This window comes from Anomaloglossus baeobatrachus, chromosome 12 (genome assembly GCF_048569485.1).
Source record: "Anomaloglossus baeobatrachus isolate aAnoBae1 chromosome 12, aAnoBae1.hap1, whole genome shotgun sequence".
NCBI lineage: Eukaryota > Metazoa > Chordata > Amphibia > Anura > Aromobatidae > Anomaloglossus > Anomaloglossus baeobatrachus.
This window is the reverse complement of record NC_134364.1, coordinates 91490329-91518255: the sequence shown is the minus strand read 5'-3', so window position 1 is coordinate 91518255 and position 27927 is coordinate 91490329. Positions and strand designations below refer to the sequence as shown.

At 45.4% G+C, this 27927-nt stretch overlaps 1 protein-coding gene across 2 annotated transcripts; it reads right to left on the bottom strand.

The window, feature by feature from the left end:
• Nucleotides 1-572: 572 nt before the first annotated feature.
• On the bottom strand, nucleotides 573-27663 carry HJV (hemojuvelin BMP co-receptor). 2 transcript variants are annotated; one of them, XM_075329583.1, is made up of 4 exons: nucleotides 27298-27663; nucleotides 9977-10121; nucleotides 7305-7807; nucleotides 573-6252 (listed from the first exon to the last, which is right to left on the bottom strand). In XM_075329583.1, exons 1-4 carry the CDS (start codon nucleotides 27415-27417, stop codon nucleotides 5632-5634), a joined length of 1389 nt encoding a protein of 462 aa, XP_075185698.1. In that variant the 5' UTR covers nucleotides 27418-27663; the 3' UTR covers nucleotides 573-5631. The 2 variants fall into 2 exon arrangements, with proteins under 2 accessions (XP_075185698.1, XP_075185699.1); XM_075329584.1 differs by lacking the exon at nucleotides 27298-27663 and adding an exon at nucleotides 26140-26222.
• Nucleotides 27664-27927: the final 264 nt, after the last annotated feature.

Below are 27927 nucleotides of genomic sequence, written 5' to 3'. Positions count from 1 at the left end.
GCTGGTGATATTATTCAGTTCACTCTAGCTCTGGTTGCAAGCAGGTGGCTTGCTCTCATCTGTAGTATCGTTGCTGAAGCTATGCTGAACTGTCTGACTCATCTGTGGATAAGTAGTTGATGCTTTTTCCCCGTGTGTCCTCCTTGTGCCTTCATTTAGTGTTTAGTGGGGTTGATGAAGAGCTCATCCCACCTGTTCCCTATTTAGGGTTCAGCACTAGGGTCAGGTGTCCGGCTCGGCGGATAGATGTAGGACCTATCTAGGGTGGTGAGGGACTCCAGGGACAAGCAGTAGGTTTGTTCAGAGATCACCATCCCCCCCCTTCCCTAGACACAGGGGTCTCCTTTCCTTACCTTTTGCTGCTCGCTTGGTACTTCCTTTTACCTAGCGTGACAGTGTCATTACTAATTTAACAGAAAATACATTAAGTCCAAACAGACCATTTATTTCCATATATATATTTATAATTATCTGCCTTTAAATATATTTAAGGTTATTTACAAGCCAACACAAAACAATGTATGTCCGAAAAAGTCTAATTTTTACAAAACTACATTTTTCTATTAACCTGCTCAATATATATATAAGTTACTATATATATTAGTTATATATTCTAACTATATATATATATATATATATATATATATATATATATATAAATATATATATAAAGTTGGAAGATATAACTAGTCTCTTTTAATATATTATAACTTTATAGACATTTTTTTCACCTATTTACAGAGGTACACCGGCTTTTTATTATCAGATTGATTGCCTGGATATTGCTGCCAACTTGTGGTCAGTCAGTATATTACATAACAAATAAATACTGTATTGTGAAACTGTACTCAAATAATTTCAGCCCTCATAACTAGAATTGTATTATTCAACCTCTTTGATTAGTGTTATACAACCATTTTTCATTTTGAGACACACATAGGTAGCATTAAAGGGACTCCCTCAGCAGGTTCCTATAATGTAATCTGAAGACCGCATGCTGCAAGAGTTAAAACAGAGACTACAGCCCTGTGTCTGTTATCTCAAAGTCTTTTTTTTTATTTATCTGCAATGTAAGCTTAAGCCTCTTGTCTTTATCATTAGAGTGTCTCAGCAGCATGAGTTCCAGTCAGACTCCTGTGATTAGCAGCTTCTGTCTATGGAAATGTACACTGAAAGCCTGGCGGGGGCAGCTCCTAGAGCTCTGCTACATACAAATTCTCAAATCTTTCACTGTGTTAGAACGGCTGCACACAGTAATATAACTAATACATTGTTGAACTCAGGGCCTCTTTGCCTACATCATGCTGCTCTCAGATGAGGCAGCAAAAACCTGCTGACAGATTCCCTTTAACCACTATTGGACTGCAAAACATCTCTTGGACACCAAATGTAAAGCAGGTACATCATAACCCTGTGTGAATGTCATACAACCTTTAACTCAATTCATTACCATCTCTGAATTAGTGTTCTCTAATGTGAAATCCATCAAGCCCAGATTATAAGTTTGGACACCATATGACACCTCCTCCCATGACAGGTGTTAAAAGAAAAACATTATCCCCAAACTCCCCAATAATGTGCTATCTAACAGCAATGAAGACAATTGTTACAGTTAATCTTATTTTAAGTGGTTAAAGTAATTTTTTTACAGTGATTGGACTTTCTGGCTGCCACAAGAGGGCACTGTGAAGCTTACTGCATACTGTTAGTACATTGAACAGCTGCATTTGCACTGAGCTCCCACTATAGGTGTTGGCAGGTATCCGTCATGTTTGAAGGGGAAATTTATAACATGATTTATGTTACTTTTTTGGTATTTAAAAGTTTAAAATTTTAGCACATGACTAAATTCACAGTACAATTTGCAAATTGTAACTCTTCCCACCATATTTGAAAAATGATTAACGATGAGAAGACACATGGAAGTTTGGTTCGCTGGGTTCAGCCGAACCTTAAAGGGGTTATCCGGCTTCTTTGACATTTTTTTTTTTATTTCCCTATTGGGCTACATTGGGGCAGGTAAGTAGATAGAGACCACTTACCTGCCCTGCTGTCAGCCCCTCTCCCCCGGCTCAGAGCGGTCATGTGACCGCTCCTGACGCGATTTTGCTGCTTCCGGTCATTTCATGTCAACATGGGCAGGGCCATGTTGACATGCAAATGTGGAAACAGCATGTCGCCTCCCTGCTGGGTGTCTACAGTGTGATGAGCCCCGCCCCCTTCCCTGCACCCTCCCACACATTCCCCCGCACCTCTTTTACTCTCCAGTAACCTCCCCCTGCACTGCTGTGGGGTCCGTGACCTGGGGGAGGGGCCTGGCGGCAGCTGCCTTGGTGTCAGCTCCAGCACCGGGCCACCTGCTCAGGATCACACATTCAAATGTACCGGCATCACAGATCACCGATGCCGGTACATTTGAAAGTGCTGATGAGAAGCAGCGCAGCGCTGCTTCTCATCACTGTCCCTCCCGCTGTCTGTGCTCTTTTCAGCACAGCTGTGACGTCACTACTGTGCTGATATGTCCAGACCACAGACAGCGGACGAACGTGCAGGACCGGCGGGGACCGAGGAAGGGTGAGTATGTACTCCCTACATGTGTTCCCGATGGGGATGGGGGAGGTTGCAGAGCCATATGTGTGCATGTGCAGAGCCATATGTGTGTGTGTGCAGAGCCATGTGTGTGCGTGTGCAGAGCCATATGTGTGCGTGTGCAGAGCCATATGTGTGCGGTGCAGAGCCATATGTGTGCGGCGCAGAGCCATATGTGTGCGTGTGCGGCGCAGAGCCATATGTGTGCGTGTGCGGTACAGAGCCATATGTGTGCGTGTGCGGTGCAGAGCCATATGTGTGCGTGTGCGGTACAGAGCCATATGTGTGCGGTGCAGAGCCATATGTGTGCGTGTGCAGAGCCATATGTGTGCGGTACAGAGCCATATGTGTGCGTGTGCGGTGCAGAGCCATATGTGTGCAGCGCAGAGCCATATATGTGCGTGTGCGGTACAGAGCCATATGTGTGCGGTGCAGAGCCGTATGTGCGTGTGCAGAGCCATATGTGTGCGTGTGTGGTGCAGAGCCATATGTGTGCGTGTTCGGTACAGAGCCATATGTGTGCGTGTGTGGTGCAGAGCCATATGTGTGCGTGTGCAGAGCCATATGTGTGCGTGTGCAGAGCCATATGTGTGCGGTGCAGAGCCATATGTGTGCGTGTGCAGAGCCATGCGTGTGTGGTGCAGAGCCATATGTGTGCGTGTGCGGCGCAAAGCCATATGTGTGCGGCGCAGAGCCATATGTGTGCGGTACAGAGCCATATGTGTGCGTGTGCGGTGCAGAGCCATATGTGTGCGGTACAGAGACATATGTGTGCGTGTGTGGTGCAGAGCCATATGTGTGCGGCGCAGAGCCATATGTGTGCGTGTGCAGAGCCATATGTGTGCGTGTGCAGAGCCATATGTGTGCGTGTGCGGTACAGAGCCATATGTGTGCGTGTGCAATGCAGAGCCATATGTGTGCTGCGCAGAGCCATATGTGTGCGTGTGCGGTACAGAGCCATATGTGTGCAGTGCAGAGCCATATGTGTGCGTGTGCAGAGCCATATGTGTGCGTGTGCGGTGCAGAGCCATATGTGTGCGTGTGCGGTACAGAGCCATATGTGTGCGTGTGCGGTACAGAGCCATATGTGTGCGGCGCAGAGCCATATGTGTGCGGTGCAGAGCCATATGTGTGCGTGTGCAGAGCCATATGTGTGCGTGTGCAGTACAGAGCCATATATGTGCGTGTGCGGTGCAGAGCCATATGTGTGCGTGTGCAGAGCCATATGTGGGCGTGTGCAGAGCCATATGTGTGCGTGTGCGGTGCAGAGCCATATGTGTGCGTGTGCAGAGCCATGCGTGTGCGGTGCAGAGCCATATGTGTGCGTGTGCAGAGCCATATGTGTGCGTGTGCAGAGCCATATGTGTGCGGTGCAGAGCCATATGTGTGCGTGTGCGGTACAGAGCCATATGTGTGCGTGTGCGGTGCAGAGCCATATGTGTGCGTGTGCAGAGCCATATGTGTGCGGTGCAGAGCCATATGTGTGCGTGTGCGGTGCAGAGCCATATGTGTGCGTGTGCGGTGCAGAGCCATATGTGTGCGTGTGCAGAGCCATATGTGTGCGTGTGCGGTGCAGAGCCCAATGTGGGCTAGTTATTTGCAATGCTGTAGTGATACCAGGTCAGGTGCTGGGGAAGAATATACTGACAGGGAATGTGTGTGCAGGGGGCGGGCAGAGGGCGGGACTGGACACTGGGGTGGGTGGTGACAGCTCTGACTGAGGTTTAGCACAGAAAGTGGTCATGTTTGCTGGATCTGAATGTAAACAAGGTGCTGCAGAGACTAAAGGGATAATTCAAGAGGAACAAAAGTTAGAAAACAAAAAATAACAATGTAGGTGTGATTTATATGACAATACAGCACAGATAAACTCAAAATTTTTTGTTAAGCTAATGTCGGACAACTCCTTTAAATAAAGTTCAGTTTGGTACCTGGACTTGACCAGGAGAGGGTGGTTTGAGTTTTTCCATTTTTTTTTGTTTGGTGTACACCACCTCCGATCATGCTGTTGGTACCCCCAGTGCGAGCCATTTCAAACAGTACAAGCAGCTCGCACTGGGTTGAGCACTAAGCGTACCCGAGTACAGCAGCAATGCTAATGTGAGTGGTTTCCATGCGTAAAGCACCGGAGCTCTGTTTTTTTGGCAAAGTCTGTGTTTGGTACGAACACTGAACTACGGATTTGCTCATCTCCAAAAATGATAAATTGCTTTGCTTTCTTTCTTTTGGAGGAGGGTTCAATTACGTCTATTTTTCCTCACATGGAACTTTACCTGGCCTATAAGTCTCTCTATGGCACCTGGTAGTCTCCACAAGAAGAAACAGCATCCATTCTAAATTTTCATAGAAGCACAAACCTCATCAAGTGCAGCTTGAACAACAGAAAGGGAACATTTTTTGCAATTTCTGTTGTATTTCAGATTAGATTTGTTGGACCAATGGTGACTACTTTTTTAGAAAGTGGCGAGAGGAGTGAAAAGTTGCAAATGTTAAGGAAGCAGAAATGCCTTTCTTAATAAAGTCAGTGCAGTTCATTCTGACGGAAAAAAACCCACTCCTATAATAAATCTACCCCTAATGATAAATCTCCTGGGACCTGCATCAGCTGGTAGCCCCATAGGGTAGATCCCAGCGGTCTTACTACCACCAATCAATAAATTATCTCATACTCTGTGGATTAGTGATAGCTTGTTTGCTCTGGACAGTCCTTTTAAAAAATAAATGCAGAATTTAAACATATCCTAGATTATAAAAACTCATGTTCCACGGAGGACATTTTCGATAGGCCTAAAGTCACAATTCTGCTGGTTTTCAGAAAGAAGTGCTTTGTGGGATTTCATGTAAAGTCACATGTGTAACCAAGAGGAGGAGCTAAACTGGGTCTTTTTCCAAGGCCAATCAGCATCATTTTTTTCAGCATTAAATATAAATAAACATAACAACATAAAAAATTGATGGAAAATGCTTTTGCTTGGCTAATAGACAGGCAACAGCAATTTTTTTTAAAAAAATTATACTACTGACCCTCCCATTTTGGAAGATTCAAGCAAGGGGATAAATATTTCCAATAATAGCGAGCACAAGTAATACACTAAATGATAAAACCGATCCATTCTCCGCTTTGCTGAATATATGTAATGTTCCTGGTTCTGGGTGAAAGTCTCTGGCGTCTTCCAAGGCGTAGTAAGCTGCATCTGTCAAATTCGTATTTCCTGATATCATCAAGTCAAATACACAGGACTGAAAATACATGTCTTCTATGGCGAGTCTCTCCCGACAGAGTGACCTGGCGCTCTCCATGCTCAGAGAGTGAGTCCTAGTGAAGTCTTTAGTCCTGGAGATCTGCTGGTTGGATGGGCAGCCACCTACACACAGCTGCAAGTCCTGCTCCTCCTGGAAAGCTTGAGATATCTCCTCTGCCATGCGTAAGGAGAATGACAGCTGCCTACCCAGCTGCCGTATACGGATTGTAGTGCCTATATAAGCAGCATGGATCTCTATGTACTTCCCAGGATCCTTCTCATGAATGACAAGGCTGCTGCCACCTGCTCTTTTGCCGCCATTGACAGAGCCGTCATCGAAAGCTGCTGGAACGTGGCCCACTTCTGCCTGGTACACTTTCTGGTCGATGCACTGCTTCATGTTCTTGAAGATTATCGTTAGCTAAAAAGACAAAACAATAAATCAAGCGTTAAAGATGGTGCTATATTGAGACTGTGGCTGGATGATACATTTTACAGTGTCCTGTATCTCATATTGTATTCAATCTTTAATCCACATTAAAGTAAACCAATCAATCAAAATTAAAAATTTGACTATATGTTGCAATAGGATACACACCTAGCACACCATACATGATCAATTTTTCTTCCATGTGTGCATTCTGTTATCTCATTTGCATCTTAGCAAAATAATGTCACAATCTTGGACTTTCTTATGGAGAAAGACCTTCGAAGTCTGAGACACACCAACCCCTGCAGAAGATGACATGGGTTTTATAGACAAAGTGCTGCCATTATCGACAATGACCTATAATTGGGCAGTGAAAGGAAAGGTGTATGTCATTAATGTTCTGCGTAAGGCAGACAAACCCAGCCATTTTGGAAACATACAAAAGGGGGGCTGGAACACAAAAATGTCAGGATTGTTCACGACAAGAGCACCAGGTAGGTTGACTATTCATTGGCAATGGAAAGGGAAATTTTCCCTTTTGACACTGGAGTCACTTTTAGCTGGCCATACACATTAGCTAGTTGTAGGGAATATGACTGTCCAGCCAACAGCTGTTCCTCCCATCCTCCCATTACATATGCACGCTCAGCTCAATGACGAGACCAGAATAAGCGGCTGAGAGACAACTCAGGCTGTGGCTTATGTTTCATAAGAGTATCGTAACATCTAGGTTACCAATTCTTCTTTCTCTGATTAGTTAGATCACCCCCCATAAGCATTAGATGGTTAGCTTACATTCATCTTGCATGTATGGACACTTTTACTTTTTCTCCTTGGGCCATCACAAAAAAGTATGACAGCACTACAGATGCCACAAAATTGTAGGAGCATTTTGCTCACTATGATGGTGCTCTTAATACTGACACATGTGGATTATACATGACGGTTGTACGTTCTCTAGTTATTTTTTCCCTGGCGCTTCCATTACTTGCCAACTTCTGAAAAAAAAAAATCAAATTAACCTGATTGTCATGAATGTTTACCTTGTTTGTAACTGTAGCATTGGAGGAAGGGTGGAGAGGTGTGCTGGTTGCCTGGACAAACAGATATTCATTGTCTAGAAGAGGCCATGAACCATTCACTTTACACGTCTGAAAGTCACCACTGAAAGTGCGCACATGGGGATCTCCAAAAACTCCACAGTGCAGATACTTGGGATCAGTCTCGTGTTTTTCCCGGTAGATCTTCTCATAATCACAAGCCTGCTTCACATGACTATCAGGAAGAGGCTGCGGTGGAGTCTGTCGTCTGGGAGGATTGGTTGGTCCCACCTTGGAGCAGTTATGCTGAATCATACGATCCTCAATGATGTGAACTGCAGAGTGGTATATCAGGTCTCCTCGGCAAGTTCGGGCTGTGTTACGGGTGCATTGAGAATAGGCACGTAAGGCGTTGCACTCTATAGCGTTCTTGTTGGAGATCCTTGGATTCGTTGTGGCGGCAACATAATCGGTGTTACATTTCACAATTTTACACTGTGCATCCACTGTACAAGAAAGAATACTCATTAGTAGGTGTCTTTTCCCTGTATATGTACATAGAGCACACTGAGGATGTGTCTCTAAAGCTCAACCTGATGGATTGGACTGTATGACTATGGGATACATTAAGATGCTCCACTTTAGTTAATGAACAGCGAATTATTTATGATGGTCCTTAGTCAATGAGAGATTACAACAAGCAAAAAAAAACCAAATATGTTTAACCCTTCTCAGGACGATCGTTTTTCGAGCACTGTATAGTAGTAATTACCATCAAACCATCTTAATTTAGTTGTTTTTTTGGGGGAGGGAAAAAGGGCAATGTGCTTCCACATTGCAAAACAGGTCCATCATTGAGTCATTTACACTGAGGAGCAAATGGGTAACAATGTTTTTGAACTCTTGACTTTCAAGCTCCACATCTCACCACCCATTACAGCTTTGAACGTGAGACAATCTTCATTTCATAGACAATCATCTTTGCTATCATACATAAATTTTACTTGCAACTATTTAGCATATGATTAGTTATGCAGATTCTTGTCATGTCACTGCATTGTTACTGTTTTGCTCCTGGTGGTGGAGATACACGGTAAGTTTTTTAACTGCATGAGAGGACACACACAAGCTAGGGACCCCAACGTAGAGAAATACTTTGGCGTAGTGTTGGGGCTCTGTTGCATTGATCAATTCAATAGCTAAATTTCTATATTCATATGTTCATGGCAGTAATGCAGATTCCATTTTTCATACCTTCATTCTTACATATAGCTATTGGATTTTTCATGTCAGTATTCACACAGCAGTTTCTGCTTTTCATATATTCCCCTTACATAGTCACTGGTGTGCATACCTTCTCTCCATATAGTGTAGATTTTTTAGGTTTTTTGTACCCAGTTCAGACTCAGTATGGTGTTCCAGACGTTATTTTTGATTAATATTTCAGGTGAATACATGCCTGAATCTGATCAAGAGCATGTCCAAAAGGAATCAGGTAGCAATGAAAGACAACGGTGAATTTATAAAATACAATGGAACCGTGGATTACGAGCATAATTGGTTCCGGGAGTGTGCTCTTAAATCAAGTTACTCTTATATCAAAGCAAATTTTCCCATACGAAATAATTGAATGCAGACAATTCATTCCACAACCCAAAAATACCGTACTTACTGTATTTATACAAACTTATTACAGTAGTACAATATAACGTACTGTATTCATATGAAATTATTACAGTACACCAATACAAAATACTGTACAGTACAGCAAAAGCATATAAAACAAATTAAACTATGTTAGCTTCCATTAGAATTGTTGGTGTGCGGGAGGTACAGTACAAGCAATGTGCTGTACTGGTTATCAATAAAGTACAATACTGTATCCACAAATGCAAATTGATAGATATGTTATATAGTATATACTGTACTGTATAACTTCAAGAGGAACCTCAAGACCCACCTTTTCCAACAAGCCTACAACCTACAATAGCCCTCAGTCCAGTAGACCACTGCACAACCAGCTCTGTCCTCACCTATTGTACCATCACCCATTCCTTGTAGACTGTGAGCCCTCGCGGGCAGGGTCCTCTCTCCTCCTATACCAGTCTGTCTTGTACTGTTAATGATTGTTGTACGTATACCCTCTTTCACTTGTAAAGCGCCATGGAACAAATGGCGCTATAATAATAAATAATAATAATAATAATAATAATACTGTACAGTGTACAGTACATATGTACAGAAATTTACCTCCAGAGCAGGTCAGGGCTCGGTGAATGGACAGAACCAGAAGTGTGCACAGTGAGTATTTGCTCTTATTGCAAAGCATTGCTTTTAAACCAAGTTACTCTTAATCCAAAGTTCCACTGTACTAACAAAATAATAAAAATGTAAATTTAGATTTTTAGGAGCAAAACAGTAACAAGACAGTGACATGAAAAGAATCTGCATAACTAATCATATGCTAAATAGCTGCAAGTCAAATTTTTATATAAGATAGCCAAGATGATTGTCAATAAAATGAAGGAAGTCTCACGTTTGAAGCTGTAGTGGATGGTGAGATATGAAGCCTGAGAGGCAAAAGTTCAAAACATTTAAACATTTTTACCCTTTTGCTCGTCTCTGTATCTTATTAAATATGGTTTCTTTTAAGTTAAAATTTCCAGCCCACCTACCTTGCTCCCAGAAAATTAGCAGAAGCACGGTCTTGAAGAGGACACTGTCTGTAGATTTTGAGAGGTAACGTCTAGTGGTCGGCTTACCCATTCCAGTCCATTCAAATATCCCAGGATGGTCACTCCTCACAGGCTCTTCATCCACCTGGCACAAGAAAGTTTTTTAGAGTTAGGTCCTGAATCAATTAAATTAGTGTGAAAAAAAAGGATTATAGGCAATATGGCTCATAAGCTGCAACTATATACATACAGTTCTCCTCTGTCAATGCCTTCACCACAGAGTTTTACATTACAGTTCTGACAAAGATAAATCCACTAAGACCGGGACCACACGGGGGACTAATGCGATCCTCGCATGACACTCAGCTCACGCTGGCAACACAGCGGGAGCCGAGTGTCATGCGAGTATCACTGCGACTGAGGTCCGATCCTGCGATCTGACCTCAGCTGGGAGGGGCTGGCTCTGAGGAGGGGCGGGCCGGCGCTGAGGAGGGGCGGGCCGGCGCCGAGGAGGGGAGGGATTTATTTCTCTCCTCTGTTGCCGGCTAGTGCCATTCTCGCCCTGCACTCGCGGTACACTGGTGTACTGCGAGTGCAGTGCGATTTTTCTCTCGCCCCATAGACTTGAATGGGTGTGAGAGAAACCAGGAGCGCATTAGTCACAGCATGGTGCGATTCTTTTCTCGGTCCGATTAGGGCTGAGAAAATATTTGCTCATGGGTGCTGACACATAGGCTAATATTGGTCCGAGTGGAATGCAATGTTTTATCACACTCCACTCGCTCCTATTTTCTTGCTGTATGCCTTATGCCTGCTTTACACGAGCCGATCGATTGTGCGATTTCATGATCGATCGTACCCGCCCCCGTCGTTTGTGCGTCACGGGCAAATCGCTGCCCGTGTCGCACAAAGTCGTGAAACCCCCGTCACACGTACTTACCTGCTGAGCGACCTCGCTGTGGGCGGCGAACATCCTCTTCCTAAAGTCGGAGGGACGTTCGGCGTCACAGCGACGTCAAACAGCCACCGGCCAATAGAAGCGGAGGGGCGGAGATGAGCGGCAAGTAAACATCCCGCCCACCTTCCTTCCGCATAGCCGCCGGGAGCCGCGGGACGCAGGTAAGCTGTGTTCATCGCTCCCGGGGTGTCACACGGAGCGATGTGTGCTGCCCCGGGTACGATGAACAACCGGCACCATTTTAATTAAACAATTTTTTAAAACTGAGCGACGAGTACACGACTCACGATTTGTGAGCGATTCTGCGTCGCTCGGAGGTGTCACACGAGACGACGTCGTGAACGATGCCGGATGTGCGTCACGAAAACCGTGACCCCGACGATGCATCGAACGATAGCTTGTCTCGTGTAAAGCACCCTTTAGGCCTAACAAAGCTCCCCTATCTCCGATCAACAAGCTCAGTTTCCTTACTGAATTTTCAGTTTCAGTGCCCGTTTGGCAACTTGGCAGTTTCTTTTTGTGATGGACCGCGGATGCCATGCATCTCTTGACTGGCAAATATCCAAATTTTCAATAGAGACTGGCTGACTGCCCAATATTTCTTCAAGAGCCTCTTGAAGTTCAAGGAGGAAAAGTAAGGGTTGGTGGAGAAGGATGAGTTTTTTAAGTGAAGTCATAACATGAGTGGTACATTTTTTTTAAGGCTCTGGGATAATTTAGTTTTCTTTGTCGCTCCTAATTCGGAGACCCAGACAATTGGGTGTATAGCTACTGCCTCCGGAGGCCGAACAAAATACTACACTTAAAAGTGTAAGGCCCCTCCCCTTCTGGCTATACACCCCCCGTGGGATCACGGGTTCCTCAGTTTTTTGCTTTGTGCGAAGGAGGTCAGACACGCACGCATAGCTCCACTGTTTAGTCAGCAGCAGCTGCTGACTATGTCGGATGGAAGAAAAGAGGGCCCATACAGGGCCCCCAGCATGCTCCCTTCTCACCCCACTTTCTGTCGGCGGTGTTTGTTAAGGTTGAGGTACCCATTGCGGGTACGGAGGCTGATTCCTTCCCCATCCCCATTAGGGTTCCGGGTGAAGTGGGACTTTACCGGTCTCCAGGCACTGAGACCGTGCTCCATCCGCAGCCCCTGGAGAAGCCGCTGGATATGGAGCTGAGTTTCGTCAGGGACAGACCCTGCTCCGTCAAGGTACTCTGTGTCCCCGTGCATACCGCGCGCACACCGCAGCATGGCTGGGTGTGTTAGTGCGCCGGGGACATCAGCGCTGCTGCGCTTGTGCCATTTCCTCACTACAGCTTGGCTGAGTGGGTAGACTTAGGGCGAACGGTCGCGCCGGCCGCTGGGGTCAGTCACACTGCGACGCGGCTGGGACTTGTGGTGCGCCGGGGACTTCCGCGCTGGCCGTGCATATATCACGGCCGCGCTTATTACTACAGTCCCCGGCTTTTGCGGCCTAGTTCGTCTCGTTCCCGCCTCCGCACCTGCCAGTCAGGAGGAGGGCGGGACGCCGTACAGAGCATCAGCGCTGAGGGCTGGAGTCTGTTTTACATACTCCAGCCCTCACACCAGGCACAGTAGGATGCAGTTTCCCGCACTTTGTCTGTGGCACGCCCACGGTCCGCCCCTCTTCACAGGACGCCGGCAGTCATTCCTGTCTGCACGCTGAGCTGGAGAGGGGAGCCTGGGAGACCCAGACACGGGATTCTACGACCTCATACCCGCTTTTCAGCGGGCGGTAAGCAGCCCTCAAGGGCTCACCCCCACTTGTGCCGTTGTGTACTTGGTATTTTGTGTTTGCAAATACTTTTCACTGTACGGTCGCTGGTGATTCTCGGCTATATACCCTCCTAGATTGCAAGGAGGCAACAGCATGTCGTCCGTTAAACGCAAGGGTGCCAAGGCACAGACTTTATATGCTGCCTGTACCGCATGTGGGGCTACTCTACCGGCAGGTTCCACTGACCCCCATTGTGTGCAGTGCTCGGCCCCTGCAGCACTTGCTCAGCCGGGGCCTCTGCTAGACGTGACCCAGGGTGTACCACCTGTGAATGCTGTCCAGGTGACAGGAACGGAGTTTGCAGCTTTTGCTGATAGATTGTCTATGACAATGTCTAAGATTCTTGAAACATTGCAGTCTAGACCAGTAACTCAGACCACGGACACTGTTGAATCATTGCTCCCTGGTCCCCCTCAACTGGAACACTTCCGGGCTCCGGGGGTGTCACATGCACCCCAGGGTGCCGGCTCTGACTCGGACGACAGTCCCAGACAGCCTAAGCGGGCTCGCTATGAGGGGCCCTCAACTTCGTCTCACTGGTCAGGATCCCAGCGGGATGAATCTATGGGTGATGAGGCGGATGTAACTGATCAGGATTCTGATCCTGGGACCGCTCTCAATCTGGATACACCTGATGGTTACGCCATAGTGAATGATCTTATAGCGTCCATCAATAAGATGTTAGATATTTCTCCGCCAGCTCCTCCTGAGGAGGAGTCAGCTTCACAGCATGAGAAATTCCATTTCAGATATCCCAAGCGTAAATTAAGCTCTTTTCTGGACCACTCTGACTTTAGAGACGCAATCCAGAAACACCACGCTTATCCCGATAAGCGGTTTTCCAAACGGCTTAAAGATACACGCTATCCTTTTCCCCCTGACGTGGTCAAGGGCTGGACCCAGTGTCCCAAGGTGGACCCTCCAATCTCCAGGCTTGCAGCTAGATCCTTAGTTGCAGTGGAAGATGGAGCGGCACTTAAAGATGCCACTGACAGACAGATGGAGCTCTGGTTGAAATCCATCTATGAAGCTATTGGAGCGTCGTTGGCGCCAGCATTCGCAGCCGTATGGGCACTCCAAGCTATTTCAGCTGGGCTTACACAAGTCGACACTGTCACACGTACATCTGCTCCGCAGGTGGCACCATTGACCTCTCAGATGTCTGCATTCGCGTCTTACGCGATTAATGCTGTCCTAGACTCTACGAGCCGTACGGCGGTGGCGTCAGCCAACTCCGTAGTTTTACGCAGAGCCTTGTGGTTGAGGGAATGGAAGGCAGATTCTGCTTCCAAGAAGTGCTTAACCAGTTTGCCTTTTTCTCGTGACCGATTGTTTGGTGAGCGTTTGGATGAAATCATTAAACACTCCAAGGGTAAGGATTCATCCTTACCTCAACACAGACAAAACAAACCCCAACAAAGGAGGGGTCAGTCTGGTTTTCGGTCCTTTCGAGGCTCAGGCAGGTCCCAATTCTCCTCGTCTAAGAGGACTCAAAAGGATCAGAGAGGCTCAGATTCTTGGCGGACTCAATCACGCCCAAAAAAGACAGCAGGAAGAACCGTCACCAAGACGGCTTCCTCATGACTCTCAGTCTCCTCTTTCCGCATCCTCGGTCGGTGGCAGGCTCTCCCGCTTTGGCGACATTTGGCTGTCACAGGTCAAAGACCGTTGGGTGAGAGACATTCTGTCTCACGGGTACAGGATAGAGTTCAGCTCTCGTCCTCCAACTCGTTTCTTCAGAACTTCTCCACCGCCCGACCGGGCCGATGCTCTGCTGCAGGCGGTGGCCGCTCTAAAGGCGGAAGGAGTGGTGACTTCCGTTCCTCTTCAGGAACAAGGTCACGGTTTTTACTCCAATTTGTTTGTGGTGCCAAAGAAGGACGGGTCGTTTCGTCCCGTCCTGGATCTAAAGTTGCTCAACAAACACGTAAAAACCAGGAGGTTCCGGATGGAATCTCTCCGCTCCGTCATCGCCTCAATGTCTCAAGGAGATTTCCTAGCATCAATAGACATCAAGGATGCTTATCTCCACGTGCCGATTGCGCCAGAGCATCAGCGTTTTCTACGCTTCGTTATCGGAAGCGAACACCTGCAGTTCGTAGCGCTACCTTTCGGGCTGGCGACAGCCCCTCGGGTCTTCACCAAGGTCATGGCTGCAGTAGTAGCAGTCCTGCACTCGCAGGGTCACTCTGTGATTCCGTATTTGGACGATCTACTTATCAAGGCACCCTCTCAAGAGGCATGCCAACACAGTTTGAACGTGGCACTGAAGACTCTCCAGAGTTTCGGGTGGATTGTCAACTTTGCAAAGTCAAATCTAACCCCGACCCAATCACTAACATATCTTGGCATGGAGTTTCATACTCTCTCAGCGATAGTGAAACTTCCACTGGACAAGCAGTGCTCGCTGCAGACAGGGGTGCAATCTCTCCTTCAGGGCCAGTCGCACACCTTGAGGCGCCTCATGCATTTCCTAGGGAAAATGGTGGCAGCAATGGAAGCAGTCCCTTTCGCGCAGTTTCATCTGCGCCCTCTACAATGGGACATTCTCCGCCAATGGGACGGGAAGTCGACGTCCCTCGACAGGGATGTTTCCCTCTCTCAGACAGCCAAGGATTCTCTCCGGTGGTGGCTTCTTCCCACCTCTTTGTCAAAAGGAAGGTCGTTCCTACCCCCATCCTGGGCGGTAGTCACGACAGATGCGAGCCTGTCAGGGTGGGGAGCAGTGTTTCTTCACCACAGGGCTCAGGGTACGTGGACTCGGAAAGAGTCCACCCTTCAGATCAATGTTCTGGAAATCAGAGCAGTCTATCTTGCCCTGCAAGCCTTCCAACAGTGGCTGGAAGGCAAGCAGATACGAATTCAGTCGGACAATTCCACGGCGGTGGCGTACATCAACCACCAAGGGGGAACACGCAGTCGGCAAGCCTTCCAGGAAGTAAGGCGGATTCTGTCGTGGGTGGAAGACACAGCATCCACCATATCCGCAGTTCACATCCCAGGCGTGGAAAACTGGGAAGCAGATTTTCTCAGTCGCCAGGGCATGGACGCAGGGGAATGGTCCCTTCACCCGGACGTGTTTCAGGAGATCTGTCGCCGCTGGGGGATGCCGGACATCGACCTGATGGCGTCACGACACAACAACAAGGTCCCGGTTTTCATGGCACGATCTCACGATCACCGAGCTTGGGCGGCAGACGCCTTAGTTCAAGATTGGTCACAGTTCCGGCTACCTTATGTGTTCCCACCTCTGGCACTGTTGCCCAGAGTGCTCCGAAAGATCAGGTCCGACTGCCGCCGCGCCATTCTCGTCGCTCCAGACTGGCCAAGGAGGTCGTGGTACCCGGATCTGTGGCACCTCACGGTAGGCCAACCGTGGGCGCTACCAGACCGTCCAGACTTGCTGTCTCAAGGGCCGTTTTTCCATCTGAATTCTGCGGCCCTGAACCTGACTGTGTGGCAATTGAGTCCTGGATCCTAGGGGCCTCAGGTTTATCTCATGAGGTGGTTGCCACCATGAGACAGGCTAGGAAACCATCCTCCGCCAAGATCTACCACAGGACGTGGAAGATATTCCTATCTTGGTGCTCTGCCCAGGGAGTTTCTCCCTGGCCATTTGCATTGCCTATTTTTCTTTCCTTCCTGCAGTCTGGGTTGGAAAAAGGTTTGTCGCTTAGCTCCCTTAAAGGTCAAGTCTCCGCGCTATCCGTATTTTTTCAGAAACGCCTAGCGCGACTTCCTAAGGTACGCACGTTCCTGCAAGGAGTCTGTCATATCGTCCCTCCTTACAAGCGGCCGTTGGAGCCCTGGGATCTGAACAAGGTTCTAATTGCTCTCCAGAAGCCGCCTTTCGAGCCTATGAAGGAGATTTCCTTTTCTCGGCTTTCACAGAAAGTGGCTTTTCTAGTGGCGGTCACGTCTCTTCGGAGAGTGTTCGAGCTGGCGGCGTTATCTTGCAAATCTCCCTTCCTGGTGTTTCACCAGGACAAGGTAGTTCTGCGTCCAATTCCAGAGTTTCTTCCCAAGGTGGTATCTTCCTTTCATCTCAATCAGGATATCACTTTACCGTCTTTGTGTCCGCATCCAGTTCACCAATTCGAAAAGGGTTTGCATTTGTTGGACCTGGTGAGAGCACTCAGGATCTACATTTCCCGCACGGCGCCCCTGCGCCGCTCGGATGCACTCTTTATCCTGGTCGCTGGTCAGCGTAAAGGGTCGCAAGCTTCCAAATCCACCCTTGCGCGGTGGATCAAGGAACCAATTCTTCACACCTACCGTTCTGCTGGGCTTCCGATTCCATCTGGACTGAAGGCCCATTCTACCAGAGCCGTGGGTGCGTCCTGGGCATTACGGCATCAGGCTACGGCTCAGCAGGTGTGCCAGGCGGCTACCTGGTCGAGTCTGCACACTTTTACCAAACATTATCAGGTGCATACCTTCGCTTCGGCGGATGCCGGCCTAGGTAGACAAGTCCTTCAGGCGGCGGTGGCCCACCTGTAGGAAAGGTCTGCTTGACAGCCCTATCACGAGGTATTCTTTTACCCACCCAGGGACTGCTTTTGGACGTCCCAATTGTCTGGGTCTCCCAATTAGGAGCGACAAAGAAGAAGGGAATTTTGTTTACTTACCGTAAATTCCTTTTCTTCTAGCTCCAATTGGGAGACCCAGCACCCGCCCTGTTTTTTCTTAGGGATTTTGTTTTTCGGGTGCACATGTTGTTCATGTTAATAAGTTCAGTTCTCCGATGTTGTTTATCGGATTGAATTTGTTTTTGAAACAGTTATTGGCTTTCCTCCTTCTTGCTTTTGCACTAAAACTGAGGAACCCGTGATCCCACGGGGGGGTGTATAGCCAGAAGGGGAGGGGCCTTACACTTTTAAGTGTAGTACTTTGTGCGGCCTCCGGAGGCAGTAGCTATACACCCAATTGTCTGGGTCTCCCAATTGGAGCTAGAAGAAAAGGAATTTACGGTAAGTAAACAAAATTCCCTTCTTTACCTTTGCATGAGTAAACTGGTAAGATCTCAACTTTGTAAAATTGGTTTTTTTTGTTTTTAAAATCCTTATATTTTTCGTTTCTCAGTTGTAATCCTTTATAGATTTTGAGCAGTTTTCTAAAAATGTGTCATCTCTTAGGCTCTCTGCTTAGCCAATACATCGAAAGAAAGGAAAGTGGTACGTCAGTTTTATAAAACCCATTTAAAACCTCCCTAAACATATTAGATAGTTTTGGGCTGAACCAATCAAAACATCTATCTCCCTAAGTCCCCCATACATGAGAACTCTCAGTTCAGCCAAGTGCACCTGTGTTCTCTATGAGAGAGACGCTAGCAGAGCTATATAGCTTTCTAGCAGCACGCATTGAATAAACATGGCAAGGAGTTGCGATTTGTATGCTCACGACATGTGTTTTAGGAATTACTGACCCATAGAATTGCCATCGCATATGGACAAAACATTTTTTTAAGTCACTTCCAGGTTATAGTCAAGACGCATATTTAGTTAGCAATAATTACCCTGACACATCTGAAATATTGGTGCTACGACTATGCAGCATGTGTGCGTCATATGTGTCCTGCTTTAAATGGTCGAACTGGCAATCTACCTTCCATCTGTCTCACTAGCTTAGGGTATTAACTGTGCCGTTTGGCTTGTCACGTAGAGGAATGCATTGCTAATACCGCTCAGCTGTGAAAGCTGCCTGGTGCACATGTTGTGCCCTTACGGGTGCAAAGCTTGGTGCATATACACAGCACCACTTAGCAGCGCACAAGAGGCAAAAGTGACCGATGCATGTTCTAAATTTCCATCAAGTTATTAGAATTATGGATGGTAGTAGGAGGCCCATGACCTTTTTTTTAATCCAAGGCCTCCATCCCCCTTTCCCCCACTGATGGTCCTTTTTCAAAGCTAAGTTGCCTGTAATGAGAGCCTATCAATGATATAGGAAGATGTGCACTTATTTACTTTCATGTACATGTAGCAGTGATTGGGAGCAGGGGTATGTAAAAATGATCGTAGTTCCCCCTAGTCTGTGCTACATCTCATTTTCTGGCACAATTATAGGCAACAATGAACCTTATCCAAGCTCTGGTGTCTCCTATCTTACATCTCCCTGCACACCCGTGAACCCCTTTTCTCTCTGGCTTCCTGAGGTTAGAAATGTTATTTTAGTTTAATTTCTCACTATTTTCACATTCCTTGGCACTGACCATGTCCATCTGTTGACGTTCCAGCTGACACAATTTTGGGGTGACATCATTACTTTTTACATTTTTTTTGGAAACTCACCAGATGAAATATTCCCACACCTCACCCCCAGCGTCGGGCGAGCCTTTAACCATCAGTGAACTACTCTACCATATAATCGCACAAATGCATTCCATTCATCTTGCCATCCTCATCTCATTCCAGCAACACAAATGCTGCAGATTTATGTCTGAACTCAGATGTTATAACTAGGAAAGGAAGAAAAAGTCATGTTCTTCCATCGGAAACATCTGCTCCCTCCTCCCCCCACCACTTCTTCAATATATCTCCATTTTTTCACCTGCACTGGGGAATCAGAAGTTAAGCTCACTTGCCACAGACTTGTCTTGACCTCCTTCTAATATAAACCATTTGCTCCCATCATTTTCTTTGCATCAAAGGGCTGAGTCGGGCCACAGTATGGGAAGTGGATGGAGATCAGAACGTAATGCATTAAAATTAGGGGCACCCTTTACGTCCACCTGCTGAACACTGGAGGCTCCGCAGCTGGGAATAGGAGTTGTCTTGGCCAAACTCTTTTTCTGTCAAGCAAATTGCTCTCTGAAGACTTGGGAAGTATTTCCTTCCAGATCAACATGTGTCCAGATGTCTTGGATGAGGAAGGGGGGAGACATTGCAGATGTATATTACCAAGAAAACACTGTGCTCTCTCATAACAGAGGACTTGCTTACTTTGCAAGATCAAGAAGCTTACAAGACATGATATTATGTAATCACCAGCAACCTTCTTTTCTCGTTAAACTTGTCATTTTTTGGAAGAGAGACAGGGGATGAGTTTGAGATCTTTAGGTTATGCTAAGTGCAAAGTTACCACGTTGCATTATTGACCTTGAATTGGGATAAATGTAGCAGAATTAATGTGGTTATTTAACTCTTTCAACTGACCAATAATCAAAGAGGTTTACTTTTTTGGAGATGGTAACGCTTCAGTCATGTTAGGTGGTAAGTCATCATACAATCTATATCGCAACAGCACAACTAAAATGCCAACCTTTTACTCCAAAATCCAACATGTCTAGACTTTTTATATGATAGTCGCTCTGGAAGGGTGATTATTTATTTATTTTTTTGACACACCGCATCCGAAAAAGTTGTTTTTACCCCCAGTGAGAGCCATTCAGAGATTGCAAATGGCTCTTACTGGGCTGAGCAGCAAATGTACCCGAGCACCACTATACTTGATTGAGTGGTTAGCATACAAACAGCACCCAAACTAGGACAAAGACTTTTTTTTTTTTTTAAAAAAGTCTGTGTTCGAGTCAGAGACATGGACACCCGGTGTTCAGTATGAACCCCAAACTTGCTTGCTCATCCCTAAATTTGACCCTCGACTTAACATCTTGATCCACATGCCACATGTAGAACCACACCTCAGCAGAGACCACCATGACATACTCATCTCTGCTTTGGACTCATAGGTGATCAAGTAATAAGAATTTTCTATGCTCACACTGAAGCAAACCTTGATCACCTTCCCACCTAAAACGAAGGATCCACTGCTACCTTCTAACTATATTATCCTTACAAACAGCAAAAAAACTTAGTACAAGACAATCCAATTCTCTGAAGTGCAAGAGGTTAATTTTTTTTTAAGAGAATCACAATATTGTTGCAACAATGTAAACAATGTATCAACAGGAATCCTGGTGCACTGCCAAGATTTATGGTGGTTAGCGGAAAGAAGGGCAGAGAGAACTCTGAGTATAGGTGAACCCCTCTAGATCACAAGGAGACTCCCTAGCTCAAGGTTCAAGACAACAATATAACAGGCAGAAGGTAACGACTGTCTAACAATTCATCATCCACTATTATATCAAATGAGAATTACATATACAGTGCATAAAAAACTATTGGGAGACCGCCTTTCAGTATCTCACTTGAGCTTAGATATTGTGGTATTCTAGTGAACACTTACTACAGGGCTCTTTTTCAGATGGCCATGTTGTGTAGTAATGTGTCCTCTGGCAACTATCGAGGTTGTAAAAACACAATCTCCGTCCACCTGAAATATGTTATTCAAAGACAGCCGGTGTTCATCCCCGTCCACTTTTTTCTCCACTCCTCCTTCATAAGAGTGATAATCCAGGACTTTCAGGAGCAGCTGTCTTTCTGTATCTACAAGGATTTCGAGAGCTTCGGTTGTTGTCAGGACTCTCTCTCTGAGCCACACACAACCTTCTCATAGAACAGATAATTGTATCAGCAGGAGAATTGGGGCATCATCGGTGTCTCCTCTCCAATGGGGTCTGATCTTCAATCCAGGAAGAACACTAAAAGATGTTGTGGAAGTGGTGGATCTTCATCTGTTGAGTTAACAAGGTGGCTATCACAAGATGTTCTTTTCTAGTTGACCATTTCTGTCAGTTTTCCAAAATAATCAGCCCCCCAAAAATATTAATAAACAGGCTTTATAAATCGCTTCACACTGCAGTCATTGAGAAATAGTAGTGCTCCCTTCTCATACACAAAGCTAATGATCAACTGGTTCCCGGTATAGAAAGCAGAAGCCTTGATCTTTTGTCAGTACTGGTCTATGCCAAATCAAATGAGTGTAAATGACCAGAACGCAGATTGGTCATATTATTAAACACAGTTGTGTAATGTGAAGTGCCCAATGCAAATTCGGTAACGTGGAGCTCCATCTATAATACAGTTGTTTTTCTTATGCGTTTAAGAAGTTTGTAGGACCCTCAGGCACTTGTTCCTGGCTGTAACAGCTTTTTCTGCTCCTTCTGTTATCAGACTATGCTTGCCATCTTTTAGAATTTCTTTTTCCAGAAGACAGAGTGGGACTTTGAATGGCTCAGAGTCACGGTAAAGAACATATTGGGGTTACGCTGCGCTTTTTTTGGGGAGATTCCAGGAGGTTTCTATGTTGGCTCTGGAGTAATTCCAGGAGGTATTCCATTTTTCTGGGAGCTTCTCGGACTTTCCGGGATAATTTGCAAGTATGAGTTAAGGCCATATACAATAATGAACGATTGTTTGGCTGACTTCTATCTCTCTGAACTCCCGCATACAGTAGTGTTATCTTTTTTCTTTGGTCACGTGCTTCTTGACTTGCTATGAGAAAACTTTGGTCAGACTCCTCCGTTAGCGGCTTATCTCCTGGACAATAAAAGGATCGGCCATAGGAATATCCAATGTGTTTAATCTTCTCCGTCATCTGTCGTGGTGGGTGAGGCCCCTGTACACATTAGACTGTTCGCCTATCCTTTTGGCTATTGGCAGGTTCGTCAGACGTTAGTGTATAGAAGCCTTTAGTCTCTTGATGACTTTATTTACAAGTCCATGATAGAGTAACAAGTTACAACCTTGTGAAACTTGGCATTGTTGTAAGGTAGTGTCATGGTTTTAAGGTTCCAGATTGTAATTATTGATGTAGAAGTTAACAAAAATATTTTGGTCAAGGTTATATTTGCTTACTCTACTGAAACATCTGGGAGGCTCCCAGAAAAAGGAAGACTTCCTGTACTCTGGGAGAATTGATACACTCCAAAACCTTCCGTAGGATTCTTTAGGCTCTTGATGACTTCTTTATTTACAAGCCCATGATAGAGTAACAAGTTCCAACCGTGTGAAACTTGGCATTGTTGGATGGTAGGGTCATGGTTTTAAGGTTCCAGATTATCTTTGATTTAAAAGTTCCCCAAAAAATATTTTGGTCAAGGTTATGTTTGCTAACTCTACTGAAACATCTGGGAGGCTGACAGAAAAAAAAAAGACTTCCTGTACTCCCTGGAGAATTGGCACACTCCAAAACCTCCTGTAGGATTCTTCTGCCTGATGCTGGAATGCTCCATCAATAGACTGAACCTGTACTTTGAGGAGGCAGCAAATGAGGGATAGATGGGGGTTGAGAACAAAGAGTGCTGCAAAGCCTAAATCATGAAGGTTCGTTTGGCCAGTGTTCTCCAGAGCATGAGGTTGTATAGTCATTACCTGCTCCATCCTTTGTGTAAAAAAAAAAATATAAAATTCCCTCTTAGAGATATAGAATAATCAAATAGGGTATGAATCAATTCATCTTGTCCTGTCACTATTCATGTCCTCTTGTTTTTCTCCTAACCATTTTGGAGCCAACATTTTTTCTCCTAGTCACCCTGGATTCTTAGAAATGTATTGTCCCTGCTTTCTCCTCCCCTTGCCTATTTCTGACTCCTCTTTCATGTCATCCACTTTTTTAGCACTCTACTAGAGACTATTACGTTACTAATCAGCCATAGTATTATATTATATTCTAGTATTACCCACAATGCAGTTCTCCGATTTGCTCATTAAAATGTCTCTACGTTCTCACTAAGACCCCGTCCCCTTTATGGGAAGCGTGCTGTCCTCTTGCTTCCGTTTATTTTGGTAAAGCTACAAGCCCGTGTTAAATTTAGATTCCACTCCGGACAGGGCCAATTAAAACATGCACCTGGCAGGCGGTTGTAGAAATAGTTGATGTGGGGGGCATTGCCTGGACTTAACACCATTGTCAATGTGCTGTGGTACTTTCTGCCAAGCCCATCGATTAGCAAATTACCCAACCTGTGTTCAGCATACACATGAAAAGGTATGTAAAAAATCTTAAATTCTTATCCACACTTTGCAGGGAAAATAATCTGCACCAAAATTGATGTCAGATAAATTTATGCTTCAGAATTTATCCTTTGGAGTAAATGCATATGTGCTGCTGATTTTCTGCAGATTATCTGCACTGATTTGACTGCATTGTAATAAAGCATAAGAAGTGAGATTTTAAAATCTACACATTGTGGAAATTTTCACTTTTAGTTGACCTTTGCTGCAAATTTTAAGGTCCACAAAATTCCTTAGGGTGAAATCATCAAGAAAATATTTTCTTTGCCTCTTTGCAAAGCCTGTAGCGTTTCCGTTCCATGTGAGCATAGTCTTAATGTTTTTGTGTAAGTTCAGAGAGCTTTTGTCAATTTGCATCAGCGCAATAATAATATAGTTTAGGCATCCATCTTCCCGCTAGTATAGGACTTTTATTGCAGTCGGTTCTGTCAGATGGGTGTCGTAAACGAAAAATGATGTTCTTCACGTGTTGCCTGTTAATGGCGCACACATGTAATTAGAGCGGCGAGGTGTCGGGGGATGGAGCACATCTGACCGATGATTGATGTGATCTAGTAATATTTCTGCACGTAGAACATAGGCCAAGGGTCTTCCCATGTGCTAACTCCAGCCAGGTGCTGAGGAGCAAGGGGAGCGGCCATGTTGGATATGTCAAGTCGAGCTCTGTGGAACAGGCTATGAAATGCATCACTAATCTGCTCGTATCAGGGCTGCTCGCAGCTGTTCAACAGGTTGAGCACCCGAGGCAAAGTCCTATATTAATTTGGCGCAGTGATATTTAGTTGCATATATACGTGGCGCTCTGTATGATAACTTTGTACCTTAGAGTCTGACACTTCTTCAATAATGTCCCAGAAATTGGCCAGAGTACAGAACCGGAAGACTCAACACCTTCATACATTAATTAATTTAATTGGGTACTATGTAAGTCCTTAGCCACCCTGTGGTCATCTCACCATAGGAAGCTCTTCACTTTCTCTTCCACTTTGAATAATGCCACTTGTGTCTGCTTTTAGACAGTCTCTAGGATCAAAGAGATTGTCATTGATTGGCAGAGACTGGAATATGCTGGTTCTATATTGGACTGGTGAGACCTCCCTGCTATCCTCTATACAGGGGGTCCAGATTTTCCCATTCTGGATGGTGACTGTGTCGGTGTCACCTGTGCGTAGCACTCACTATCCTGATAAGTGTGAGCTGCTGGTTAGTCACCAACTGGACACGAGCGAAAGACGTTTTCTCCAGTAACTGTCTTACACTTCACTGATAGTGACTTTCTGTGACCACGTTTGAGATACTTTACATTAAATAGTGACACCGAAAAGGAGAAGTGGTGAAATTAAAGAAATTGCAGGATGAATAGACATGGTGCTCATCTGCAAATTATGACAAAATGGGTATAACATTTTCACAGTAGTACAAGGAACAAACAGCTCCTAAGACACTCTGAAGAAATGTCCGCACCACTTGTTCCACCGCCAAATCAATGCAATCCTGAGCTGTTAAAGTAAACTAAAGGGGTCCAGCTACCCTACAATATGGCACCGTAATCCTGGGAATAGGAACAATGTGATGGTCCCTTGCAAAGGCCTCTTTATGGAGTTGACCACGTGATCTCCAAATGAGACGTCATTGGCCAGTGATTACACAGGAGCTGCCAGCAGCGGATCTTAATGATTTACCTAAGAACATTCAGTGTGGCAGAACCTTTCTCAGATGTATATTAATAACCTCACTGATAACAGCCAAAGCTAGCAGTCCCGGGATTTATCCACATGGCTCAGATGTCCAGAAAAACTTCCATTTTTTTTTTATCATTTGCAGATCAGTAAGATGTCTCTATTCTGTGATTCCACCTCCTTTCCTTCTTGGTTTTGGAATTTCAATGCCACTTCCAACCATAATCCAAACCCTCCTTAGATCCTATACTGCCAATCTCCACATTTCTTGTGAAAAGTTGATCCCTCTCACATCAAAATCCTACTGATCACCCTTTCTGGAAAAGTATGTTGCCCCTGGCCTGTGATGAATCTAGATGCAACACTGTTTTGTTTTGTTTTTTTACTCCACTCCTGACATTCTCGGTGCTGCAGAGATACCCTGCTCCTCTCCGCATCTGTACCTAATCTCCCAATTAATTAATTCACATCTTTGTCCATCCACAATACCTTATTCAGAAATGTGGCCAGTTCAAAGGGCTTCGCCACAGCAGTATGTGCTACTGAAATACTCTGTGCTGCTGTAACACTTTGACCTCTCTTGTGTTTATTTTCCTCACTGCTCTTGTCACACACTGTTCTACTTTCTTTTGCAATTATATGAATAGATCAGAACAGGTGGTTACCCCCTTGCTCCTCTCCTGAAATACTCTGTGCTGCTGATAGAGATTGATTTCCCAGATAAGTTGAACACTGTCAGGTGCTCTCTTATCACACCTCTGTGGACCTGGCATGACCCCTTTACCTCTCACCGATCCACACTAAATCATTCAGATTGGATTTAGCGCAGATTTTACCCTTCACATTTTATACTGTCAAAAAACAACTCCAGCAAAATACTTACCCCATTGCTTCTGGACTACTGCAATTTTATGACACCAGTTGTCTGCAGATTTGCCTTCCTCCTTACAGCTAAGTGCCATATTGTTTAGCAGTTCAGTGTGATCCATGTGTCACCCCTCTAGTAATGACTACTATAATCAGTAGCCCCCACCGGTCCCAAAGACCAAACTGTCAAAAGCAAATTCCTGCAATGTTACTACGCAGCTGCCGGGTCACCCTGAATGGCCGGACTTTAGAATTCCTCAAAAAAAAAAAATTATAGACACACAACCATGGATTTCAGACTTGAAGACCCGACGGGCATTTGGACCAATCACCCTCAAATTCCCTTTCTCGATTGAGTCAGAATCGGCCAAGCTGTGAGTTTTCCTCACACCAATGACTTTGTTCTTCTCTCTTATTTGTACAAGAGTTTAGAAGCAAATGTAAAAACAACTGGGACCGCAAGGGGCTTATTCAACCCTCAAAAGGGGCATTCCCCCCCCCCCTTCCCCAAATTGAACGAAAAAAATCTATTTAGCCATTTCTATTTGTATAAATGGCAAAATAGATTTTTGGGGGGAAATGACCTTTTGGGGGTTGAATGTGCCCTTCGCGGTCCCAGCTGTTTTTATGTTTGCTTCTAAGCTCTTGCACAAATAGGGAGAAGAACAAAGTCATTGGTGTGAGGTAAACTCACAGCTTGGCTGATTCTGCGGTTTGATGGGCAGCTGGGGTAGACGACCGCACCACCGTGTGACATCTGAGCTGCAGGGCATTTCCATATGCAAAGGATAACAAATACAGGGTAAAACAGTGGGGATAATGCGCCAACAGTGGCTGTTGCAGAACTACAGATCCCAGCAGTATAAATGCAATCTCCAATTTATTTTTTTCTACTTTAGCATTTACCAAATGCCATTATAGTTCTGACGTTTAAAATTGAAGTGCAGTATCCAACAGAGACCTCAGTAGAAAAGTTAACAAGAAAATTACTACTGAATCTCAGAAATAACCTTAAACATTTATTTTTATTGTTTTTATATTTTTAAAATTCATTGTTATATATAAATTGCATGATGTAAAAAACAGATATACTAAAAGCTTTAGTTGCCTGTTACATAAAAGAGGATTGTCTGTGTCTGATAGTTGCCTTTGCAGACATGCGCATGTCACTTACCTGGCACACCGCTCTCAGGCAGTAGGCTTCACTTGCCCATGATTCTTGATTTGCCCTTGACTCATGAAGCCGCACTGTTGCAGGTGTTGGTGACTGCGATGTATTAAATCGGCATCTCATCGGCCACCGTAAGGTTGTACCCCAATACTCTAGTGGCAGAATAATATCAAATGAACCCACTCCACTTTTCCCAGCTCTGTACCATCATCTAGGACCACCTATTTTTTTTTTTTTTAGGGTGGGTGCAGCTTGTCTCAGCGGGGCTCCGGAGATACCAGAGGGGAGATAAATCAGTGGACATTGGCACCTGCTCTTTGCTTGAACAACTGTGTTTGGCCCCCTCAGCGCTGCAGGCTCTGTGCATATGTTACTTGCAGGATGGAAGAAGTACAGTATAGGGTGTGTGTGAGAGAGAGAGAGGGAAGGGGGAGAGACTAAGGGGGTCTAAAAAAAGATTGAAACAGATGTAGGGGAAGCTAGCAAGCTCAATATATCAACCTTCCTGGAGCTCAGTCTAAAGTCATGCAAGTGACATTTCGGAAAGGGGATGGAGCAAACCGAAGATGTGTAGTCACCGGGAACAGGACATCAGCGCATTCATATTTACGGTATAAACCGCATAACAATTTT